This window comes from Brassica rapa, chromosome A05, assembly GCF_000309985.2.
Source record: "Brassica rapa cultivar Chiifu-401-42 chromosome A05, CAAS_Brap_v3.01, whole genome shotgun sequence".
NCBI classification, from domain to species: Eukaryota; Viridiplantae; Streptophyta; class Magnoliopsida; order Brassicales; family Brassicaceae; genus Brassica; species Brassica rapa.
Window position 1 is genome coordinate 23,804,959 of NC_024799.2, and position 21,245 is coordinate 23,826,203.

The window sequence follows — 21,245 nt, forward strand, 5'->3', positions numbered from 1 at the left end:
ATAAATCAGAGAAATAATGTACAATTCAAAGCTTTACCTTATTACAGAAATACTTCTACCCTGTACTGTCTACGAAAGACAGAGGCAACTCAGCTAACACCAATAGCTCATTCGTAGCTTCTCTGACAACTTTCTCAGGTACCTTTGATGGCTTCAAACTCCCTTCATCATCGATGGAAGTTTGACTTTTTCCTTTGCTGATTAAGTGCGCCTGGTACTCTCTGCAGATGAGCAGGTGCTTCTGGAGATTGGAAGTTCCTGATTTTGTAGCACATGAAAACACCTTCTGGCAGTAGTGGCAAATGCACCTGTCACGGCTCTGCTTTGTCCTGGTGTAATGGTTCCAGACATCTGATCTTGGCACAACAACCTTTTTCACCTTTTTTGCCTCAGGACTTTCTTCGCAAGGTGTACATGTCTCCTTCCTCTTTCCACACCTATCTGGTGTTTCAAAGTTCTCGTATTCAACTCCATCTTGCTTGTCAGCTCCGCTGTTTGTGTTCTTGAATGTTGATGAAGCCATTTGCTAAGAAGTGACAAACAATAGTCAGATTAAACAAATAAAAACAGACAAAACAACTAAAGATTATACACATTTTAGACATGAACAAAAGTAAAAAAACAATTATCTTTAAGCAACAATCAAGATAAATAAAACGTCACAAGAAAATGAAACAACTGCAGATGCTATACAAGTCAAATATACGGGTTTGTTACAAGCACACCACAAATGAAACTAAAAAAATAATTTTTGGAACAAGAATAAACACATACGGGTTTGTCTCAGACTCTCAGTTTTAGTAAACATGAACATCATATAAGAACAGAATAGAACTCTATCAATTAACAACATAAGAAGCCGTTATGTTCATGAAAACAACATACTTAATAGGAAACCGACAAACCCGACAAATCCGAATGACCCAGAAACCCCAGAACATCTAGCCATTACTCGATTGCAGAGAAAAGGAGGAAGAGTATCTTACCTCTTACTGAAATCGTCGAAGGAGGAGAGGAGTTTTGCTGCTTTGTACCTCGGTGAAGAGCACAACTTATATAAGAAAGGAGATTCAAGGGTTTGCGAATCACGGAACCGATTGGAACAGAAATCGGAGAGAATATGTTTAGGAAAGAGGATCATGATTTAGGGAAATCTCAATATTGAGAAATAAGGATAAAATCGTAACAGGATCAAAAGAAATCGCAAAGGAGAAACAATGGAAACCTAGAACATATATCACTTGATCCTCGGGTATCCATTTACCCGATCGGGTTGGTGCTTTTTACCCGACCCGACCCGTAACCCATTATACCAAAAATATGTGACCATTCGGGTTTTTCTCAAGATCCGAACCCGACCCGAACCGGTTTTATCGGACCGGGTTCGGTTCGGTTGATCGGGTTCGGTTTTATTGCCCTGGCCTAACTAGAATCACGTAAATAATAGTTATCCCTTTTTTTTTTTGGTTTAGTGGGTGTGACACTATAACACCACCTAGTGACTCCCTGTGTGCTGTTGATGTTCAGGTTTAGGCCTAGAGTTCTTGTTGATGTGAGCAAAATAGATACGTCTACCAGAATCTTGGGTTACCCTATCTCATCTCCAATCATGATTGCTCCAATAGCAATGCATATGTTGGCTCATCCAGAAGGAGAAACCGCGACTGCGAAAGCTGCAGCTGCGTGTAAATACTATCATGGTACTAAGTTGTTTATTGGACTACATGTTTTGCATTCTGTTTGAGTTAAAGGTAATGATTAAATAAAGTTTGTTTTTTTTTGTGAATATTCAGATAGTATCATTCATGGCTTCATGCACCATTGAGGAGGTTGCTTCCAGTTGTAACGCTGTTAAATTTCTTCAAATATATGTAAGTACACAATCTGGATTCTTTAGCTGCTTCCTTGGTCTTGGTTCTTAGTTGGCTCTGATATCTTTTTGTACAAGCAACGGGAAGTAACAGCACAGATGGTGAAAAGAGCTGAGAAAGCTGGATTCAAGGCGATAGTTTTGACTGTTGATGTTCCTAAACTTGGTAGAAGAGAAGCAGATATAAAGAACAAGTTAACACTCTCCACTACTCTCTAAGATTTTTTTTTTGAGGGCTTTGCTTGTTTGTTAAATGATTTTTTCTTGCTTTTTTGTTAGATTGATATCACCAAAGCTGAAGAAATTTGAAGGCTTATTTTCAACTGAACTCCGACCTGTGAGTAGTAGATAAGCTTTGAATTAAGGTTCATGTAAAATAAAAACCTTACCTGTTGTTGAGATGTGATAAAAAAATTCTAAGAGTGAAGGCTCAGGGATGGAAGCCGTCGCCTCTCATGGACTTGATGCTTCGTTTAGTTGGAAGGTATAATCTTGTGAAGTGATTCTGTTCTGATGACAATGTGATGCTGCCATTCCTTATAAGTTATAATGTTTCCACTGCAAAATATTAGGATATTGAATGGTTAAGATCTATTACAAAATTGCCAATAGTGGTCAAAGGGATACTCACACGTGAAGACGGTAAGGTTCATCTCTCATACTACGTTATATAGCATGTGCCATATACAATGTTAAAGGCCTTTTTGGATGATACTTTCAGCTCTGAAGGCTGGGGATGCAGGTGTAGATGGGATAGTTGTATCCAACCATGGGGCTCGCCAGCTAGACTATTCCCCAGCTACAATAACTGTTTTAGAAGAGGTAAACCCTCCAAAGCTTGCTTTTGAACAAACTTAACGCACTAAGTGGTCTTCTTCTGAAACTGAAGATTGTTCACGTTGTTAAACGGAGGATTCCGGTTTTGTTTGATTGAGGAGTGAGACGAGGAACAGATGTTTTTAAAGCGTTGGCACTAGGAGCAAAAGCTGTTCTTGTAAGTTTTTGACAGTATACTTTTTTTAAGGTTTCACTGTGAATCTGTGATGATGTAGGTGACGCTATTTTGGTTTGGATCATGCAGATAGGGAGGCCTGTAGTGCATGGGCTTGCAGCTAAGGGTGAAGATGGAGTGAGAAAAGGGATTGACATGTTAAAGAATGAGTTTGAGTTAACTATAGCCCTTTCTGGTTGTCCCACCATTGATGACATAACCAGAAACAATGTTAGGACTGAGAATGAGAGACTTAAATCTATGCTCTGATCCTACAAAAAGCGCCGAGAGATTGGTCTCAGAGACTGATTCAGTTGAACATATAATGATCAAATACTGTCAGTGGACATTTCTTGATTATTTTCACTATTTAAACATATTGATCAAAATGTTACATGTGAAACAATAATGAGTTACGTTATGTTCCTCCTTACAAAGCTGTGTTTAGTGCATAGAGTGGTTAGATAGACAAGAGCGGCATCATCAACCTGCATAGGTTACTCACTGTTACTGTAGTGACAGTATTTGGTTTGGATTATGTAGATAGGATAAGGAGGCCTATTAAGGTGAAGATGGACTTAAAAAATGAACGAACTGTTCTCACACCATGAAAGACATTTCTTGATTTTCCACGTCCTCAATGGGCCTATGCGCGCGGCTATGCCTGCGATAGTTCATACATAAAGTTAAATGTAGGGCAAATAGTCCATTTTGTAGAACCCACTTACATAATTATTGCAGGATCAATCATAGAGTAAGAGTTAGAGAACTATTGCAGGATCAATCAGAGAGTAAGAGTTTTTTTCTTGGACACCGACACCATATCCTAAAGCTAAATAGGTGAGACCAAGCAAAGACTAACCAAGGTCTCATTTGGTTTCAGTGTTGCTTCCTTTTCACTTTTGTTTAATGTATTTGCTTGTTTCTTCTTTTTCTACACCAGTTCTATTGATTGTTAAATAATATCTATCTATGGTATATGTATTAGTTTTCCCATTGGAGCCGTGACTGACTTGTTTATTTTTTTTTTGTGCAAATTTCTTTCCTTGATTTAGATGGATCAGATCGTTAACGTGAATGAGTTTCAAGAGATGGCGAAACGGGCTCTCCCGAAGATGTACTATGATTACTTCAACGGAGGAGCAGAGGATGAACACACTGTCAAGGAGAATGTGGAAGCTTTCCATCGAATCATGTAGTGATGACTCCAATATATCAAATATCCTTTTGGTGACATTATAATAACCTCTTGAATCTGTCGTGTATTTTTCTGCTTTGATGTTAAGGTTTAGGCCTAGAGTCCTTGTTGATGTGAGCAAAATAGATATGTCTACAAGCGTATTGGGTTACCCTATCTCAGCTCCCATCATGATAGCTCCAGTAGCACTGCTTAAGTTGGCTCATCCAGAAGGTCTGTTTTAGTTAATATTCGTTACTTGCTGTCAACGTTATGTAATTATTGGTTTTGGCAAATGATTTGATTTTGACTTCTATGATAGGAGAAATAGCCACAGCTAGAGCTGCAGCTGCGTGTAACACGATCATGGTACTAAAGTGTTTTGCACTGTTTGAGTTTTCTATAAGGTGATGATGACATTAATATTTTTTTCTCTGTGAATATTCAGATTGTATCATACATGTCTTCATGCACTATTGAGGAGGTTGCTTCAAGTTGTAACGCAGTTCGGTTTCTTCAAATATATGTAAGTACATAGTAATTTTAGTAGCTTTTCTTATCCTTGAATGTACTTGTTTGGTGTACTGTAGACTTCAGGATATCTTGGTATAGGTGTTCAAGAAACACGAGATAGCTCAGATGGTGATAAGAGCTGAGAAAGCTGGATTCAAGGCCATTGTTCTGACAAATGCTCCTAGAATTGGTAAAAGGGAAGCAGATATAAAGAACAAGTAACTCTCTGGAGCTTTTACCTTGCAGGAAACTCTTATCAAATAATAAAATAAGTTTCTCAAATGATCTTTCAACTTTTTGTTCTGTAGAATGATATCTCCGCAGCTGAAGAATTTTGGAGGTTTATTTCCAACTGAAGTCCAACCTGTGAGTAGAGTTTGAATTTAAAATTTCATGTAAACTGAAAGATTAACCAGTTTTTGACAAAGATTATAACCTCTCTCTCAGATTAAAGGTTCGGGACTTGAAACCTTGTCCTCCACGGCACTGGATTCTTCGTTTGGTTGGAAGGTATATATAATCGTTTTTGATGATTCTATTTGCGTCATTGAATACTAAACACAAGAATGTGAGGCCATTCCTTATTAGGACATCGAATGGCTAAGATCTATTACGAAGTTGCCAATATTGATTAAAGGAATACTCACACGTGAAGATGGTAAAGTTCATGTCTCATACTCTTTAATATATAGCATGCAACCTTACTATATAGAAACTCCAAGCCATATAGAAAAAAAAAAACTTTGTATGATGGTATATGGCAGCTCTTAAGGCTGTTGAAGCTGGTGTAGATGGAATAGTTGTATCCAACCATGGGGGTCGCCAACTTGACTATTCACCAGCTACAATAACTGTTTTAGAAGAGGTAAACCCCATCAAACTAAACTTGATTTTGAACAAACTTATTCTTCTTGACGAAATACTGATTTTTTCTTTCTTTCTGAAACTGCAGGTTGTTCATGTTGTTCGAGGGAGGATTCCGGTTTTGTTTGATGGAGGAGTAAGACGAGGAACAGATGTTTTCAAAGCTCTGGCACTCGGAGCACAAGCTGTTCTTGTAAGCTTTTGAGTGTTTGGGATTTGGCATCCAATTTTTTCAGGGTACTCTCTCGGTGTGATGTAATGACACTTTGGTTGGGTGATGCAGATAGGGAGGCCATTAGCTTATGCACTTGCAGCTAAGGGTGAAGATGGAGTGAAACAGGGGATCGAGATGTTGAAGAAGGAGTTTGAGTTAACTATGGCACTTTCTGGTTGTCCCACCATTGGTGACATAACCAGAAACCATGTTAAGGCTGAGGCTGAGAGACTTCACTCTATGCTCTGATGTCGCAGAAACTTTATCAGACAGAGTGAAGCAACTATCAAGGAGAGTGATTACTTTGCATGGACTTTGTGTGTTCTTTTTGTTGTTGTGTGTATGAAAAGACAATGAGAGAAGGGTTTTCTGAAAGATGATCAAACTCTTTGATAAATAAATGGTAATAAAGGGAACTTTGATCTCTAAGCTTTCAACAACAACATCACATTGTATATAAGTCTGCTAAGTGAAATCAAGATGATGAAAGATCCTCCTGGAGCTCCAACCGGGACAGACGATACTCTCTCTCAAACAGCATAAACTCCTGCAGTTGTATAGCATCAAAATCGTTTAGATGTCTCTCACTTACTAAGTATAACTAATTTGTAGAAGGAAGAGTAAAGGATGGCGAGCCTTTGATACAGGCTATTACTAACCTGTAACTGTAGCTGACTGAATAAAGAGAGAAACCCAGTTTCATCAGAAGCCACAAGCTCAATCAGTTCATCATGATCCTCAGGTGGATTTCCCGACTCCATAAGATAAACAGACACCTGCACGTCGTTTAGAGAGGGCAAAGTCATCAAACCAGGAATATACAAGTAGGATTATGTTCAGCCTCTTTCTCACTAATGTCAGAGACCAAAGACTTTTATATTCCCTTCGAAGAAGATTATCAGACACTTTTTTTGTATGTCCGCAGATACATATGGAATAGGCTAGTTGCAAATAAGAGGCATTACCTGCATAGATCGAAGAACGAGCTCTGGAAGACAGCATCTCCTACAGAGACCGCGGACAATATAAGTTGCAGGTGTTTCAAGCGAGCCCTCTTTGCTTGAATACCAAGCGTCTAGGCGGGATATATCCATTGTAACACCTGCCTGGAACCGGGTAAGCTCACCTGCAGGCAATTTTATTTTTTGATTGATGTTAGTGATTTCAACTGGAATGATACATCTACATGTCTCCATATTTATATGGAGAAAGGAGGTAAACCACAGTGAAGAGAAATACGTTCCCAACCTTTAAATCCGGCTGCCGCAACTGTACTTAAAATACCCCCGTCACTGGCATTATGTGGCCCAAGTCCATCACCTTCAGTTGCTAAACACCTGAGCACAACCTCGATGCAGTAGCTGTCCCTTGATGAAATGGATACATTTACCTGCAGCAAAGATCAATGTTAAGTAATACGTACCAGACTACTTTCGAGATTGTGCCACATCTTTAGAAAACACCCATTTCTATCGCATAACTATTTAAGACAAAAACTTGCGCCCAGGGTGTCTGGACACTACATAGGCCTGGGTGAGGCAAGAGCAAGGATAACGAGAAAAAGAACAGATGCAACCAGAACACTGGATTAAGGGAGTACCATTAACTGACGGTCTAAAACGACTTCCTCAGTGACAGAGGCGTAAAGCGCACTCATCAATGCCGCACAAATAGTGGCATCTGGGCGCAAACATTCACCAGAAGGCAAACAGAGCATCGCAGTTGCATGCAACTCAAGGAACATATTTTCTTCTGATTCGAATACATTGTCTTCGAGAAATGTCAACCATGGATTGTCTTTTCCTGTATAATGAGGTTCAAACTATCACATTTAACAGCATATTCAACATATGTAGAAATTGTTCTTCTTGCATACAAGTCGATCATATATTATAAGTATCATGCCACTTACTGAGGAGCAGTAACAAAGAAGAATCCAAAGTCTCTTTGGCTGCTACTATAGCTTTCTGATTTTCCTCTTCTGACAGATCAGTAACTTCAGCATTCTCTACTTGGAATTTGAGCCAGTTGCGATATTTTGCGTCACAGGAATAATATTCATTCTATTTAAAACAAAGAGATACAGAGTTAGACACTTAACTTTCTATGGAATAACGAAAAGAAAAAGTGCAGTGAAGCATACCCAGTCTTGGAACTCCTGCAAATTCTCGGAAACATAGTCCACGAGGGTATCTGTATTTTCTGAGAGTTGCTTCAGAGGTTCAGCAAGGAAACTAAGAAGTGTGTGTGCACCCACAGGAGTTGCAGGCACTCTCCACATGGAAATTAAAGCAAACTCTCGGAAAAGTATGTTGCTGTAGGGAGGGGAAAAGGAATAATACCATGAAACAGAGGCAAAAGTAAAGTAAATGGCATTGGAGACGGACACTTTACATATTAAAAAGGACTTCCGATTCAATTAGTTCTACATAATAAAGGAATTGAGAAAAAAAGGATAACTGAGTTGCAAATTAGCCTACATGTGTTAGTGTGTATTGAGCGTACCTGTGCATCAGAGATCGCAGGAGTAATCTGGAAGTGACATCCTTGACATCCTTTATAGTAGATGGAGGTGTAAAACAGAGCCACTGAATGGCTATGGCTTTTTGTAGACTCTGTTGACGATGCTGCTCTGCAACATCAACTGAGGGATCATATTTTGCAAGCTTGATTTCCCGGGATCTCGACAAAACCCTGTGAATGTTCCATAAAATTGCATTTTCTGAGTTTACTAGAGTAAAGTGTATCTCACTATTACCATATAGTAAACCAGGAAAAAAATCTAGACTATTTGTATACCTGTCAACTATTTCCTCAAAATTTCCTTGTGAGTCATCCACGTGAGAGAATGGCAAGTATTCCATAGCGGAGAGGAAAATTTTGTACTTCACATGTACGCTAGTTTTCAGGGTAGACGGAAACAAATGTCAAAGAATTTACATAATGCCATACACGTATAAGCAACGAGTGCTTGTCCGCAAACATAAATATTTAGTTAATAGGATCACACAGTGCAATATGAAAGACTCTTCCGATATTTATCATCCAACAGCTAAAACAACAAATTACCTGCTATGCATCCTTAGCTCCATCATGTGTACAAAAAGTTCAATGCAGCGGTGACCAGCAAGCTGAGATGCATATATTCCTACTAGTTCTTCATGTTGTTTTGAAAATAAGAACATCGAGTACCTGGCAGCATGTCACAGATCACTAGAAAGCACACTGAACGTAATATGAATGTAAACGTATGGTAGGTATTTAAATTCCAAAAAGGCGTGGACCTAACTCGAAGTAACTCACATATGAAGAATAAGATCGCCAACATTACTGAGCTTCTCCCTGTCCTTGATTTCATCAGCAAGCATATACCTAAGAACAAGCACCACGTGGGCACCGAACTTTATCATATGAGGATCGCCATGGGGCCTGCAAGATGCATAACATATATGAGTCAAATAAAAAAATATAATTATCTTTCTTCTTTGCAATAACCAAGGAACAACAGCAAATATGCAGAAGGTATCGTCAATAAGAAATCCCTACCACTTCCCTGAGCTGGGAGTGTTTTCGTTAATTCAAATGTAATTAATCCTAACGGAAAACTATATCCCAAAATTATTTTAAACAAGTGCAACTATCCATAGAAAATATTGATTACCTAAAATTGCTTTGATCATCTTCCAAGGGCGCGATCCATGACCATATTAAATCAAGAAGATGTGAGATATCCCCCTTCATAAGGTTCATCTGCAAAAGAAAGTATTAGGGAGGGTTACGCACAATGGTTCCTACAGCTTGACGGAAACATGTTTGGCATCTAAGATACCTGTATTTGCCGGTGCTGCTCTTTGCATCCCCTGACAACAGCTTCGTGTACCATTTCCCTATGCCAAGAAAAAACAATATGTTGGCCTGTAGCTTTTTACGGGAAAGACAAAGAAAATTTCTCATATGCGTACCCTGAATGGAGTTTCTGAAGAAGAGCAGAAAGATCACGGGGTTGTTGGTTTAGAACATGGAGCGGCCAATCTTCGGGGCCCTGACAACCATTTTGCATAGTATCAGGGCTTTCATCAAGACGGTTTCTAAACCTTTCTGCTAAGCCTGGCTTCGATTGAGCGAGTTCTAGATCAACTTGAACATCAAGCCATGATTTTGCCATCGCCCAGCAAGCTGACTGCAGAAAAATCACCGTTGAGGCTAAGATAATGCCAATACACGCAGCACATAGACTAAGCTACTCAGTATGTTGGAAATTGTAGCAGTTTCCAGTTATTCGAAGGTTTTACAAAGGAAGGATAAAGATGAAAACAAGTACTGTCAATATCGCATACTGATACAAACGTTTCTATAAATCCAAAATCACTGAAAGTATATTCCCGAAAGAAGAAATCAAAGTGCGTTTTGGAAACTATTTAGGCTTTCCTACTTCCAACATAACTAAAGTAGAAATGCCTTGATAGTTTTCCAAATCACACTTTGAATTCTTTTGATTATTCCCTTTATTCTTTCGGGAATAAATATGAACGGTTTAGGATTATCATATATCCATTTATTTTAAAAACACTCGTATCATATAACAATTTATAAAACAGGAACCAAATATTTTACGAGTGAAGTGATAATTCAATTCAACAGGGACAACGTACAGGGTGGGGCATATGCAACTTAGGAAGAGAACTGAAGTTTCAAATAAGCACCTTAAAACATAATGCTGAGGAACTTTCCATGACAACCAAGAAAACACGTTCAACTTTATAAATTCAAAATTGTAGCCAAGGGAGTAAAGTTGAAATATGCTAAAAATCGGATTAAACAAATGTTCATGTTTTACCTCCCAATCAGTACAAACTGGTAAGATGCGGTTCAGGTTGCTACATTGGTTTGCAAAAACAGCAACTTCATGTTTGCCGCCATCCTGCTCTGCGATTTTCTTCAGAAACAATTTTTTAAATAAGAAAAAGCAGTTTTTAGTTTCTCGTAGATGGTAAAAAATAATTTAGTTCATTTAGAAAGCAGCAAACCTATTAAGAATTCGTATTACCTCTGATGCGCAGTACGAAGCCCATTTCCAAAGACGCAGCTGTTTGCCAAAGCCACTTTCCAGTTCGATAGCTTGGAGAGTCCTATTTTTTCCATTCTTTATCAGTGCCTCGACAGAAGGAAACATGTCCATTCCAGAAAAAGGGCATAACGTTGCAGCTCTCCATGGCTGCCGAAGTATAAATAAAACCCGATATTATAGCTACACACTTTTGTAACAAAGAGAAGTCATACACGTTGTAATATTACCTGCCCAGCCGACCTGCAGAGATCACATGCCTCCTCTATTCTCCCAGCCCTTATCAAAATCCAAACATCCTCAAGGAGAGATTCATCTTGTTTCTGCCAAAGAAAGGTTGCAAATAATTATTTTATTCAACACTGATAACAAGACCTTCAAAGCACAGATGTAGACATCCACAGGAAGGCTAGACCATACAAAAGAAGCAATCACAACTGCTATATTATAAGTCCTAGAACAAGCAACATAGTTACATAAAACTGAGTGATGGCAATTCTGACAAATTTTCTTTCAGCTCTCTTTATCCACAGTTCCACCAACATTGTTTAATGTATACCATATATTGCATATTACATGAGCAAAATATAATCAAAGGTAAAACATGCCTACCAGCACTATGAAACATTAAGCGAACCTAACTTCAACCTTAACTGAGCAAACTTACATTGTCATCAGGAAGAAGACGAGCGTGTTCACGTGTTGGAGCATCAAAGTCCAAATGGCGTACAGTGTCAGCGGCAGAGCCAGTTTTCTTGAGGTACCTTTGTGTGTGATGCCACACTCCAGCGTTAGGAAGATAAGTACCCACATGAGATCCCCGCACCTGAAAACATTTACATTTCCTTGTGACTAAATTATAATCGACTGTTAATAAGCTCCGTCAGTTTGAGAGTTTCATCACGCAATTATTTACCTAAGTTGAACAAAGCCAAGGAAACAGTACCAACACCCTAAATATATGGCAAGTAGGAAACAAAAACACCCGAGTCTGATTTCAGAAGCAATAATATCGTCGAGGTATTCTCTAAGTTTCTCAGATTCCATTCATATACAACCAGATCAAGCATTCTCTAGGTGGAGAACAAATACTACTAGTGAGTTTACTAGTTCTGTTTCACTTCTGTTCCTTGTAATCGTGATGAAAGTTTAGAGTAACCACAATAAAATTAGTGAGCTTACTAATTATCCTACGAATGAGCTCTACCTAGGAATAAATGACCACATCAAACAATCAAGCATCATGCCGAACTGAGACTGGTAAAGTAATATATTGAAAAAGAATAAATTAAAATAGACACCTTCCTTTCCAAATCAAGTGATTTGGAAGCTAGTTCTTCCAGCCACAGGACTATCCGAAGGCATAGCTGAGCTGTATGGTCGTTTACAACAAACTGACAAGCCTCCAAATGAGATGTTGATGGTGACTGCAGACATTAAAAAAAGTCACATAAGTCCATTCGTAAGTGTACTAGATAGGAATGAATCATTTGGAAAAGTATTAAGAAAAATGCATTACCATAATCAGTTCCTCTGGAACTTCTTCAGTAGCTGCAAGAACAAAGACATATCATCAATAATACCCTCTCTAGGTAAACATGAAAGTATCACATGACACACACAGCTTTAACAGACATCAGTAATCAAAGTGAACAAAATGCCTACACTACTCCAAATCCCCCAAGAAAATAAATAGATGGAGCGGAGTTTCCTAACCTTTTCCATATAAGTTCCATAGAAGTGACCAGGATGCAGCCTCACCAAGCAAAAGCTGAGCCTTCTGTCTCATAAGTTTATCCTCTACAACCCGATGTCTTATATCTGATCCATACCTGTAGATAACAGAAAAGGAAATGAACAAGAAAGAAAAAAACTGAAGTTGAAGAAGCTTGACGGTCAACCTCTCAGAGCCAGAAGACGTACCTAATTGATTGTGAAACATCCCTGCATGACTCCTCAAGTCTTAATATAAGATCTGGAATGGGCATGAGTCCTGCAGAACCAAGACGTCATAATTACAATAAGAGATAAACTAGACACAAATGAGACTCTAGCAACTAAGTAAAGGGAATCCTATAAGCCCAACGTAAAAATGCAAAGACAAAATAACCAATAAACAGGAACATTGCTTAGTTGAGATTTTTGAAAAAAATGAGAACCACACACGCATGCACTAACACACTCAAATATCTGAATATTCATGTATATGTTTAATATATCATACACACCTTGAAGAGCAGAATCAAACAGGGAAGCAAAGAGAGCAAAGGTCGTATCTCCACTCTCGGCCAACTCATCATTCTCAATCTTGCAAGCCTTCAGTGACTGACTTTCAACTCGTCGAAACAAAGCCTCGTCATCACCATCCATAATTCCAGCACTCTCCCTCTTGGAAGCAGAGAGCGGATTCGCAGGTGTCCCTTGGTAAAGATCGGTGTGAAAGTTGTCAACCTCTTCTTTAATGTTTTCAAGAAGCAAGGCTGTGTTTGTTGGACTATGGATGGAATGCCCATCATACAGTAACCGGTTCTCACTGACATTCGGACTCGAGAATTCCTCATGTGGCGATGTAGAGTGTCTCTTCCTGCACATGTACAGAACACGAAAAGTCTAAAACCATAAAATAAACGAGAGAATCCAAAACCTCAAAAAAGAATTCAACTTTTGCTACAAATAGCCAATGTAGACTGTGCTTTACAATCAAATCACAACCCAATCCATCTAAAAATTCCAAACAATCAAAGCTAATCGAGAATGGTTAACCAAATCGAATAAAGAGTAGTCGGGATCGTTACCCATAACGACGGAACTGATCCCTAACAGTGAGGACCTCGGGGTCGAAGAAGCTAGGAGAAGTGTCCATATCCATCTCCATTTCTTCCCCCCAACGAAATCAAACCTCAAAGTTGCAAAGCTCGAGCGTCGATTAGGGATTTTGCTCGTTAAAATCTAAAACCCTATTAAAATCTCTCCGCCGCCTAGTGGAAGACTTCGCCGGCACCACTACTCGGAACACTCGCACGCGGCTAGATTGATTTAAAGCAAAAAAGCTACTCAAAACGCCGCGTTTCAACTTTGAAGCTCAATTAAAGGGTATAACTGTAATTAACAGGAAACGGAACTATCTCGCGAGCAAAAAGCTGGTCGAAACGCCGCGTTTCGACTTTTAAGCTCGGTGTAAGGGTATAAGTGTAATTAAATAGAAAAACAGGGGCAGATTAAAACGCCGTTTTATAAAACAGCGAGCGAAAGCGGGTTCAAGCTCTCTCTCCAAAGCGTTGTTGTTCTATCCTCTCTGAGCTTCGGAGATGGCGACGATTATCAGGTGTTGCTCCTCCTTCTCCCATACTTCCGACGGCCGACCTCCGCCGCGAGACAGATCTCGAAGTCCAGGTTAGCTCATTGTCTGGATCAGAATTCTAATTCACAGTCTCAGTTGCTTAGTGAGTGATCCTCGTGAGGCATCAGAATCTCAGAGATTGAACATGTTTTTAGCATTTGGGGAACTGTTTGGTTGCTGAGAATATGTTAAGGTGTAGTATAGATAGCATTGGTGTGTAGTAAGTGTGACTTCTTGATTTGAGATCGTTGTTGTTCGAGCTTAGAAAGCAAACGACTTTACTGGTTTTAAATTGTGTTGTTTGCCTTCCTATAAAGTAGTTCAAGCTCGTCGCGTGTGTCGTACTTATTTTGCCATTGCTTTGTTTCAGAGACTGGAAAGTCTATTGGCTACTCTTTAGTCAGAACACCTGGAGCTTATTATCCTATCTCCAAGATTAAACCTTTGTCTACTAATCCCAAGGAGCGTGAAAGCAAGGGAGTCTTACAAACACCATTAGGCAGTGTAGATGATTTTGACAAGTTATCAGCTTTTGAGGTATGTTGGTTAGTTCCACGATATGTAGCTATGTCCAGCTTAAGAAACATATGAGTTTTCTGTTCTTTGAATACCAACACTGTTTGTTCCTGTTGTTAAGTTTTCAATTGTGATAGTAAAGCCTTTAGACATATAGATGTGGCAGGGAATTGGGAGGGTCAAGTTACCGGTGATGGCATCCCTTCTGATGGGTACACCACTTGAAGCTTTGGCTGCTGAGATGTGTGAGCCTGAGAGCTCCATGTTCAGCATGCCATTTTTGTTGCTTGTTGCTCTTGTTGGAGCCACTGTTGGAGGTAAGTAATGTTGCCCCCTTCCTTCTTGTATGCTTCTATGGACTGTACTCAGTTTGGAATTTTGATGATAACTCTTTTTGTGGTGCGCTGAACCAGGGTTGCTTGCTCGGCAGAGGAAAGGGGAGTTACAGAGGTTAAACGAACAACTACGTCAGATCAACGCAGCTCTCAGGAGACAAGCGAAAATCGAGTCTTACGCACCAGGCTTAAGTTACGCACCAGCAGGAGCTAGAATCCCAGAGAATGAGATCATTGTGGAGCCAAAGAAACATGAGTTGATCTCCAAGTTGAAAACAGGAAAGACCTTTCTGAGGAATCAAGAGCCAGAGAAAGCTTTTGAAGAGTTCAAGACAGCTTTGGAACTTGCACAGAATCTCAGAGACCCCGTCGAAGAAAAGAAGGCTGCCAGAGGCTTAGGCGCTTCGCTGCAACGCCAAGGGAAGTACAGAGATGCCATACAGTATCACAACATGGTGCTTGCCATCTCGAAGAGGGAAGGGGAAGATTCTGGAAGCACTGAAGCGTATGGAGCTATCGCAGATTGTTACACTGAGCTAGGAGATCTCGAGAAAGCCGGGAAGTATTATGACACCTACATTGCTCGGTTAGAGACGGACTGATTTCATCCGCATTGTCTTTTTGTATGTTTGTTGTGTTCATGTCAAAATCATATAAAATGGATATCTGAATCCCTTTTATTGAATGTAATTTGGTTTGTCTTACAATCCATAGCTAAGCCTACAACTGAAGATAAAATTTTCTATAGATAACTTAAGTGAGAGAAGACAGACACACAAACAAGCAAGCTCTGGAGCAAAAAAAAAAAAAGCAAAGAAACTTGAGAGTTGAGACAGCCAGACAGGTGACATCGGCGCCACAGCCTCGGGCCCAAGCCCAAATTAAAACGACGCCGTTGAACCCGTGAATAATTAAGGGACCATTTTTCTGACGAACATATTATGCGGGTCCCAGACGTGTAATAATGTGTTAGTCCGGTCTTGTGGCTGATTTCTAAGTTCATGGACCCGATTAATATAATTGATAAAAGATATCTTATATTTTATAATTATTTTGTTAATAGTTATGTGAGATCTATCAATTTTTGAAATGAAATTACCAGTTTGTTTTGATTCTGGTTTAACTTGTTTTGAAACATTTAATAACCTAAATGCTAAGAATAGATACATATGCGAGTTGTATTCTTTTTCTTTTAGTTAAGCAGGTATGGTCCACCAACCACATCTCGGTATCAGGTTTGACAATGAACATGTATTTTAGCTGGTTTTCGACTATTCAAAAACATATTAAAAGAAGGGGAAAATAGCATTTCCATTATAATAATTTGGAAAAAAATTCTCGCCAAATTAGTACGTTCTTATCCACAGGTAATTTGATTACAAAAAATGTCAAAATATAATATTGATGTCCTTGCCAACACTGTCCAACCACGTCATAGTACTTTCAACTTTGGAAGAAAACAAAAACAAAAATTATAAATAATGAAATTCTGATTCCTGAATTTATTAGCACGGAAACTAATACACTAATTTGTTTTCTAATATTTTTTGAACGGCTACATTGATTTGTTTTTTTTTTCAAAATAAATTATTTCACAAATTTTCTTTTACTTATGATTAAGATAAGGAATTCAAAAAGAAAGTTTCCAAAATTACTGGATTCAAATAATAACCCCACTACAAATCAAAAGATCATAATAAGACATGATTGGACTATCAACATGTGTCTCTTTTAAAAGAAAGTGGGGGCTTTTTTAGTTTAGGCATAATAGCATTTATTACAAGATTTTCACCAGTTAAGAAGCTTGTCGGAAAGTTATAAAAAATTTCCGGGAAATTGCACCGCCGGCGAGTAATTCGGAAAGTTACACGAGCAGAAAGTTGAAAAGTCCCAAAAAGACTATTTTTCCACACACACAAAAAAAAAAAACAATACTACAATACAAAAAACAGACAGCTTGTTGCTTTATTACAAGAAGACTTCTTCAGATGAACAAAACGATATTTATTTTATTAAAAAAATAATAATAGCTAGAGTTTGGTTTCTTACAAGTATCTCCTTGAGGCGTATCTGAATCCGAAAAGAGGTGAATGATTCTTATTAGTTAGGATTCAACTCTTAGCTGTTTCTCTCTTTCTGTTGGTTTGATTTTTTTGCTCTCTGATTGATTTTTCAGATGGAATCACCGGAGAACAGTGTTGGTTTCGATTCCGACGGCTCGTTAGAGACGGCGGAGAGGATAATACTCCGATGGGACTCAACAGCTTCCGAAGAAGCGAGAGGGAAGATGATATTCCAAAGCGATCGTGACGAAGTAGATCGGTTCTTGAGAGCCGTAGATGAAATCCAACGGTCCGTGTCATCTCTCTCCTTCTCCTCTCCTCCTTCCTTTTCCTCCGCCGCCACCGATGACCAAGAAGTCAAAGCCAACTCAGCTCTCCAAATCGCGATGGCTAGGCTCGAGGAAGAGTTCCGCAACATCCTCCTCTCCCAAACATCAGTCTTCGAGCCTGACTCTCTCTTCCTCGAGGAGGAGTCATCAGTCTCCTGCGAAGACAGCACTGATGCTCCCCCCGAAGAAGAACAAGAAGGTTCCGATTCCAATTCCGGTTCAAGCCGGTTAACGCGTAGGAGAAGCAGTTACAGATCTACAAGCAGCATACGCGAGATGGATCTCATCTCCCCCGAAGCAGTTTCCGACTTGAGATCGATCGTTCAGAGAATGGTCGCCGCCGGCTACTCCCGCGAATGCATCCAGGTGTACGGAAACGTCCGCAAATCCGCAATGGATACGATCCTCAAGCAGCTAGGGATCGTCAAGATCAGCATCGGAGACGTGCAGAAGCTCGAGTGGGAAGTGGTGGAAGGAAAAATCAGAAAGTGGATCCGCGCGGCGAAGGTCTGCGTGAGGATCGTCTTCTCAAGCGAGAAGAGACTCTGTTCCGACCTCTTCGACGAACCGATGGATGCCACGTGTTTCATGGAGACGGTGAAAACGTCCGCTCTACGCCTCTTTACTTTCCCCGAAGCGATAAGCATCAGCAGAAGATCGCCCGAGAAGCTTTTCAAGATTCTCGATCTGCACGATGCTATGGGTGACATGATGCCCGACATCGAAGCGATTTTCGACTCGGATGATGATTCGTCATCATCGCGAGCCGTCTACCTCCAAGCTGGGGAGATTCAGACCAGGCTCGCGGAGGCGGCGAGAGGGATACTCTCGGAGTTCGAAAACGCCGTCCTCCGCGAGCCGTCTGTAGTCCCCGTCCCTGGAGGGACTATTCATCCTCTGACGAGGTATGTAATGAACTACATCAGCTTGATATCCGATTACAAGCAGACTCTCAACAACCTCATCGTGTCGGATCCGTCAACCGGATCCGATCCCAACCCCAACGCGCCGGTGATTGACTTCACCGAGCTGGACGGTAAGTCACCGTTGGCGTTGCATCTGATCTGGCTGATCATGGTGCTGCATTTCAACTTGGAGGAGAAGTCGCACCACTACAGAGACGCGTCCCTAGCTCACATCTTCATCATGAACAACATTCACTACATAGTCCAGAAGGTGAAAGGATCCCCGGAGCTGAGGGAGATGATAGGAGACCATTATTTGAGGAAACTCACGGGGATATTCAGGCACGCGGCGACTAACTACCAGAGATCGACGTGGGTCAGAGTGCTGAATAGCTTGAGAGACGAAGGGTTGCACGTGAGTGGGAGTTTCTCGTCTGGTGTTTCGAGGAGCGCGTTGAGAGAGAGGTTTAAAGCGTTTAATGCAATGTTGGAAGATGTTCATAGGACTCAGTCTACGTGGTCGGTTCCGGATGCGCAGCTTAGAGAGGAGCTGAGGATATCTTTGTCTGAGCATTTGATCCCGGCGTATAGATCGTTTCTTGGGAGGTTTAGGGGGAATATAGAGAGTGGGAGACATCCTGAGAACTACTTGAAGTATTCGGTCGAAGATATTGACAGGATCGTTCTTGATTTCTTTGAAGGGTATGCACACCCGCCAAACTTGAGGAGACGATGATGAAAGAAGAAGATATGGAGAGGTTTACTTTCTCTCTTTTGTTTTGTTTTGTTTTGGTTCTTTTGGTTCTCAGCCATGTTAGGATGTTGTTGTAGGATAGAGCCATTCTTTGAATTTTTATTCACGGGTTAGTTCCCTATTGTGCCCGATGGAATAATCTTCAGGTAAACATACATCTGTGTTGTTGTTGTTTTGTGTCATATGTATACTCTTCTTTTGATCAATCTACGTTGTTGTTTGTGTACTTTTTTGCTATAGCCAACGAGACCATGTCTGAACAAGGGCCTTTGTTTGCAAAGTGTTAGCCAACGGCCAGAGCTTTTCTTCAGAAGTTCACTAAAGAAAAGACTTTGGGCATTGTCAACCAAATTGCAATATTAGGAAAAGACTTGTGAAATTTTTTTTTAATAAAAAGGTAAAATAGATCCCAAGACGAGAGATTACACGCATATTATTTTTGTCATATTACTTTCAAAATGAAAAAAGAGACCTACTTTCACACACCAAGAATGCTCTTCATAAAACTTGTGAGCCAAAGAAGAGCATCAAGGCAAGAATGAATAGGGTTAATCGAAGTCAAGAAACTCCATTCTCTTCCTCATTGTTCCTCTCAGCTCACTCGCTTCCCTCTCCACTTTTTGCGCCTACACCAGAACACACAGTCCCCAGAATCAAATCATCAGCAACATTAGCAAGTTAATCAGTTTGTTACTTATACGTGGGAAGTTATAATATCTAATGTGATGACTAACCCTTTTAATCTCTGTCTCTGATACGCGGATCATATTTGGAGGAAGCTCTTCTCTCTCGGTGTCCTATAAAACACATGGTTTTAACCCCAAATAAGTAACTGGAGATACTACAAAGTTAAATAACCAACAAGACGTGGAGAGGAGTCTAACCAGGTCACCAATGAGAACAACATTCTCTCCACGGATTACATAGAGGCCTAGAGGAATGTCGCAGTATTGCTCACCAACAATCACCCTCTCGCAAGCACCTTCTAGAACCGCATTGGCTGTAAATTGATACCAAATAAACATGCTAGCTATAAGTCTCTCTCTCTCTAACACTAGTAAGACTATCATAACTGCAGAAGAATGAAAAAGAAAAAGTGAATACCAAATTGATCAAATGAACGGAGGGTTCCCATTAGCTTTCTACCATCCCTAAGGAGCACAAGAATCTTTCCTACACCATCAAGAGCAGAGGCCAACATCCATAAGTAACGGATGCACAAATGATTTACATTCAAAAGCAAATAACTCCAAATTAGATATTCAGAATAAACCACCATACCCCCCCCCAAAAAATCTACAAACTGAAAGACTAAACTCGAATATAAATGCTTAAGCTTAAGAGTGAATCAAATTCAAAACAGGTTAAATTATATACTTCTAAAGTTGAATCATCAATGAACAATCTGAATTGACCTAAGAGGAGATAAGACAACACAAACACTGAACTGACCCAACTTTGAATAATGCGGCAGAAATTAACTAGACTAGTTAACAGTAATAAGAAGTCAAAACCGAACACAAACACTGAGTTGTTTGGAAGATAAACCTCTCAGGTGCATTAAGAGCCTTGAGTACACATACAAAACATAAAGTTCTGTAAATCAGAGAGGAAGAGAGAAAAGATTACTGTCGAGATAACTAGCGAGTGAAGTTGAAAGGTAAATATCTTCAGGACCAGCCCACGACATCGTCACTGACTCTAACCGCTCGAAACTGAAGTAAAAGGTTTGGTCTTTCTATAAAAACACAAACGATTCAATGTTCTCAGATCCCAGCTGAGGAGATAGGATCGTCTAATCGAACGGAGGAGGAGGAAAGAAAAATCGAGATTAGGGTTTTTTGAGTGAGCAAAGGGTAAAATTAAGGAAAGCGATAGAAAGATCGGGACTTTCTACGATAGATCGGAACACGGAGAAGGGTTTGTCAAAAAAATATAAAACCCAGATCCGATCGCACTTTGATGAGAGAAGATAGGTGGAGAAGGTAATAGGAAGGCGATCAAGTCGACCACTGGTTCTTAAATATTCATTATTTATCCTTTTATTCAGCTAGGGTAAAGATGTCAAAGATTTTTTTTTTTTTTGAACAAAGTGTCAAAGATTTTATAACTGGATTAATAGATAACAAAAACAAATACTTCTAATAGTTTATAAGTCAATTTTCTCAAATAACTATTTTTAAGTTTTTTTATCACAAACATAATTTTTGATGAAGAAAATGATCAGTATAGCCCGTTTTATTTTAAAAAATTTAATATTTATTTTTTATATTTAAATTTTTGAAATCATGTCCTCAAAATTTCACTCC

The 21,245-nt window shown here is 39.7% G+C and overlaps 5 protein-coding genes across 11 annotated transcripts; 3 read left to right on the plus strand and 2 right to left on the minus strand.

Annotated features, from left to right (window-relative positions):
- The first annotated feature begins 258 nt into the window (after positions 1-258).
- LOC103870064 (peroxisomal (S)-2-hydroxy-acid oxidase GLO3) lies at positions 259-6,055 on the plus strand. Of its 5 annotated transcripts, XM_009148164.3 has the most exons (14): positions 259-334; positions 2,224-2,229; positions 3,729-3,772; positions 3,917-4,056; positions 4,148-4,272; positions 4,361-4,407; positions 4,487-4,564; positions 4,651-4,769; positions 4,860-4,917; positions 4,999-5,061; positions 5,140-5,209; positions 5,316-5,416; positions 5,504-5,608; positions 5,699-6,055. In XM_009148164.3, the coding sequence occupies exons 1-14, from the start codon at positions 274-276 to the stop codon at positions 5,876-5,878; spliced, it is 1,197 nt and encodes a 398-aa protein (XP_009146412.2). In that variant the 5' UTR covers positions 259-273; the 3' UTR covers positions 5,879-6,055. The 5 variants fall into 5 exon arrangements, with proteins under 5 accessions (XP_009146412.2, XP_033148067.1, XP_009146410.1 ...); XM_009148162.2 differs by lacking the exons at positions 259-334; positions 2,224-2,229; positions 3,729-3,772 and adding an exon at positions 3,568-3,701; XM_009148163.3 differs by lacking the exons at positions 259-334; positions 2,224-2,229; positions 3,729-3,772 and adding an exon at positions 3,579-3,727.
- LOC103870063 (nuclear pore complex protein NUP107) lies at positions 5,993-13,754 on the minus strand. Its single transcript, XM_009148160.3, has 24 exons — positions 13,490-13,754; positions 12,923-13,278; positions 12,618-12,687; positions 12,411-12,526; positions 12,214-12,245; positions 11,996-12,121; positions 11,362-11,520; positions 10,925-11,017; positions 10,677-10,844; positions 10,467-10,565; positions 9,592-9,809; positions 9,459-9,516; positions 9,291-9,379; positions 8,933-9,058; positions 8,699-8,821; positions 8,429-8,527; positions 8,135-8,323; positions 7,773-7,944; positions 7,542-7,692; positions 7,230-7,432; positions 6,878-7,019; positions 6,595-6,755; positions 6,289-6,405; positions 5,993-6,176 (listed from the first exon to the last, which is right to left on the minus strand). The coding sequence occupies exons 1-24, from the start codon at positions 13,567-13,569 to the stop codon at positions 6,105-6,107; spliced, it is 3,219 nt and encodes a 1,072-aa protein (XP_009146408.2). The 5' UTR covers positions 13,570-13,754; the 3' UTR covers positions 5,993-6,104.
- A 132-nt stretch (positions 13,755-13,886) lies between these two features.
- Positions 13,887-15,594, plus strand: LOC103870067 (protein FLUORESCENT IN BLUE LIGHT, chloroplastic). 2 transcript variants are annotated; one of them, XM_009148165.3, is made up of 4 exons: positions 13,887-14,087; positions 14,405-14,571; positions 14,708-14,867; positions 14,964-15,594. In XM_009148165.3, the coding sequence occupies exons 1-4, from the start codon at positions 14,003-14,005 to the stop codon at positions 15,485-15,487; spliced, it is 936 nt and encodes a 311-aa protein (XP_009146413.1). In that variant the 5' UTR covers positions 13,887-14,002; the 3' UTR covers positions 15,488-15,594. The 2 variants fall into 2 exon arrangements, with proteins under 2 accessions (XP_009146413.1, XP_009146414.1); XM_009148166.3 differs by having other exon boundaries at positions 14,717-14,867.
- Positions 15,595-15,818: 224 nt separating this feature from the next.
- LOC103870069 (exocyst complex component EXO70A1) lies at positions 15,819-19,320 on the plus strand. Of its 2 annotated transcripts, XR_633348.3 has the most exons (3): positions 15,819-16,971; positions 17,062-19,082; positions 19,177-19,320. XR_633348.3 is itself a non-coding variant. In XM_009148169.3 (2 exons), exon 2 carries the CDS (start codon positions 17,062-17,064, stop codon positions 18,916-18,918), a length of 1,857 nt encoding a protein of 618 aa, XP_009146417.2. In that variant the 5' UTR covers positions 15,819-16,971; the 3' UTR covers positions 18,919-19,164. The 2 variants fall into 2 exon arrangements, 1 of the variants encoding a protein (XP_009146417.2); XM_009148169.3 differs by lacking the exon at positions 19,177-19,320 and having other exon boundaries at positions 17,062-19,164.
- Positions 19,308-20,967, minus strand: LOC103870068 (sm-like protein LSM1B). The gene is made up of 5 exons (XM_009148167.2): positions 20,566-20,967; positions 20,041-20,109; positions 19,821-19,936; positions 19,671-19,733; positions 19,308-19,562 (listed from the first exon to the last, which is right to left on the minus strand). The coding sequence occupies exons 1-5, from the start codon at positions 20,624-20,626 to the stop codon at positions 19,485-19,487; spliced, it is 387 nt and encodes a 128-aa protein (XP_009146415.1). The 5' UTR covers positions 20,627-20,967; the 3' UTR covers positions 19,308-19,484.
- Between the last annotated feature and the right edge of the window lie 278 nt (positions 20,968-21,245).

Excerpts from the sequence above, each read along its gene's own strand:
- LOC103870064 (XM_009148164.3), top strand. The coding sequence starts at position 274 with ATGAAAACACCTTCTGGCAGTAGTGGCAAATGCACCTGTCACGGCTCT. Across the intron at positions 4,408-4,486 it reads CTGCGTGTAACACGATCATG|ATTGTATCATACATGTCTTC; the intron begins GTACTAAAGTGT and ends GTGAATATTCAG. Across the intron at positions 5,417-5,503 it reads CAATAACTGTTTTAGAAGAG|GTTGTTCATGTTGTTCGAGG; the intron begins GTAAACCCCATC and ends CTGAAACTGCAG.
- LOC103870063 (XM_009148160.3), bottom strand. The coding sequence starts at position 13,569 with ATGGAGATGGATATGGACACTTCTCCTAGCTTCTTCGACCCCGAGGTC. Across the intron at positions 11,521-11,995 it reads CACTTGATTTGGAAAGGAAG|GTGCGGGGATCTCATGTGGG; the intron begins GTGTCTATTTTA and ends AAATGTTTTCAG. Across the intron at positions 9,059-9,290 it reads GATGATCAAAGCAATTTTAG|GCCCCATGGCGATCCTCATA; the intron begins GTAATCAATATT and ends TGCATCTTGCAG.
- LOC103870067 (XM_009148165.3), top strand. The coding sequence starts at position 14,003 with ATGGCGACGATTATCAGGTGTTGCTCCTCCTTCTCCCATACTTCCGAC. Across the intron at positions 14,572-14,707 it reads ACAAGTTATCAGCTTTTGAG|ATGTGGCAGGGAATTGGGAG; the intron begins GTATGTTGGTTA and ends TTAGACATATAG. Across the intron at positions 14,868-14,963 it reads TGTTGGAGCCACTGTTGGAG|GGTTGCTTGCTCGGCAGAGG; the intron begins GTAAGTAATGTT and ends GCGCTGAACCAG.
- LOC103870069 (XM_009148169.3), top strand. The coding sequence starts at position 17,062 with ATGGAATCACCGGAGAACAGTGTTGGTTTCGATTCCGACGGCTCGTTA.
- LOC103870068 (XM_009148167.2), bottom strand. The coding sequence starts at position 20,626 with ATGTCGTGGGCTGGTCCTGAAGATATTTACCTTTCAACTTCACTCGCT. Across the intron at positions 19,734-19,820 it reads TTGTTCTCATTGGTGACCTG|GACACCGAGAGAGAAGAGCT; the intron begins GTTAGACTCCTC and ends TGTGTTTTATAG. Across the intron at positions 19,563-19,670 it reads CAGAGACAGAGATTAAAAGG|GCGCAAAAAGTGGAGAGGGA; the intron begins GTTAGTCATCAC and ends GTTCTGGTGTAG.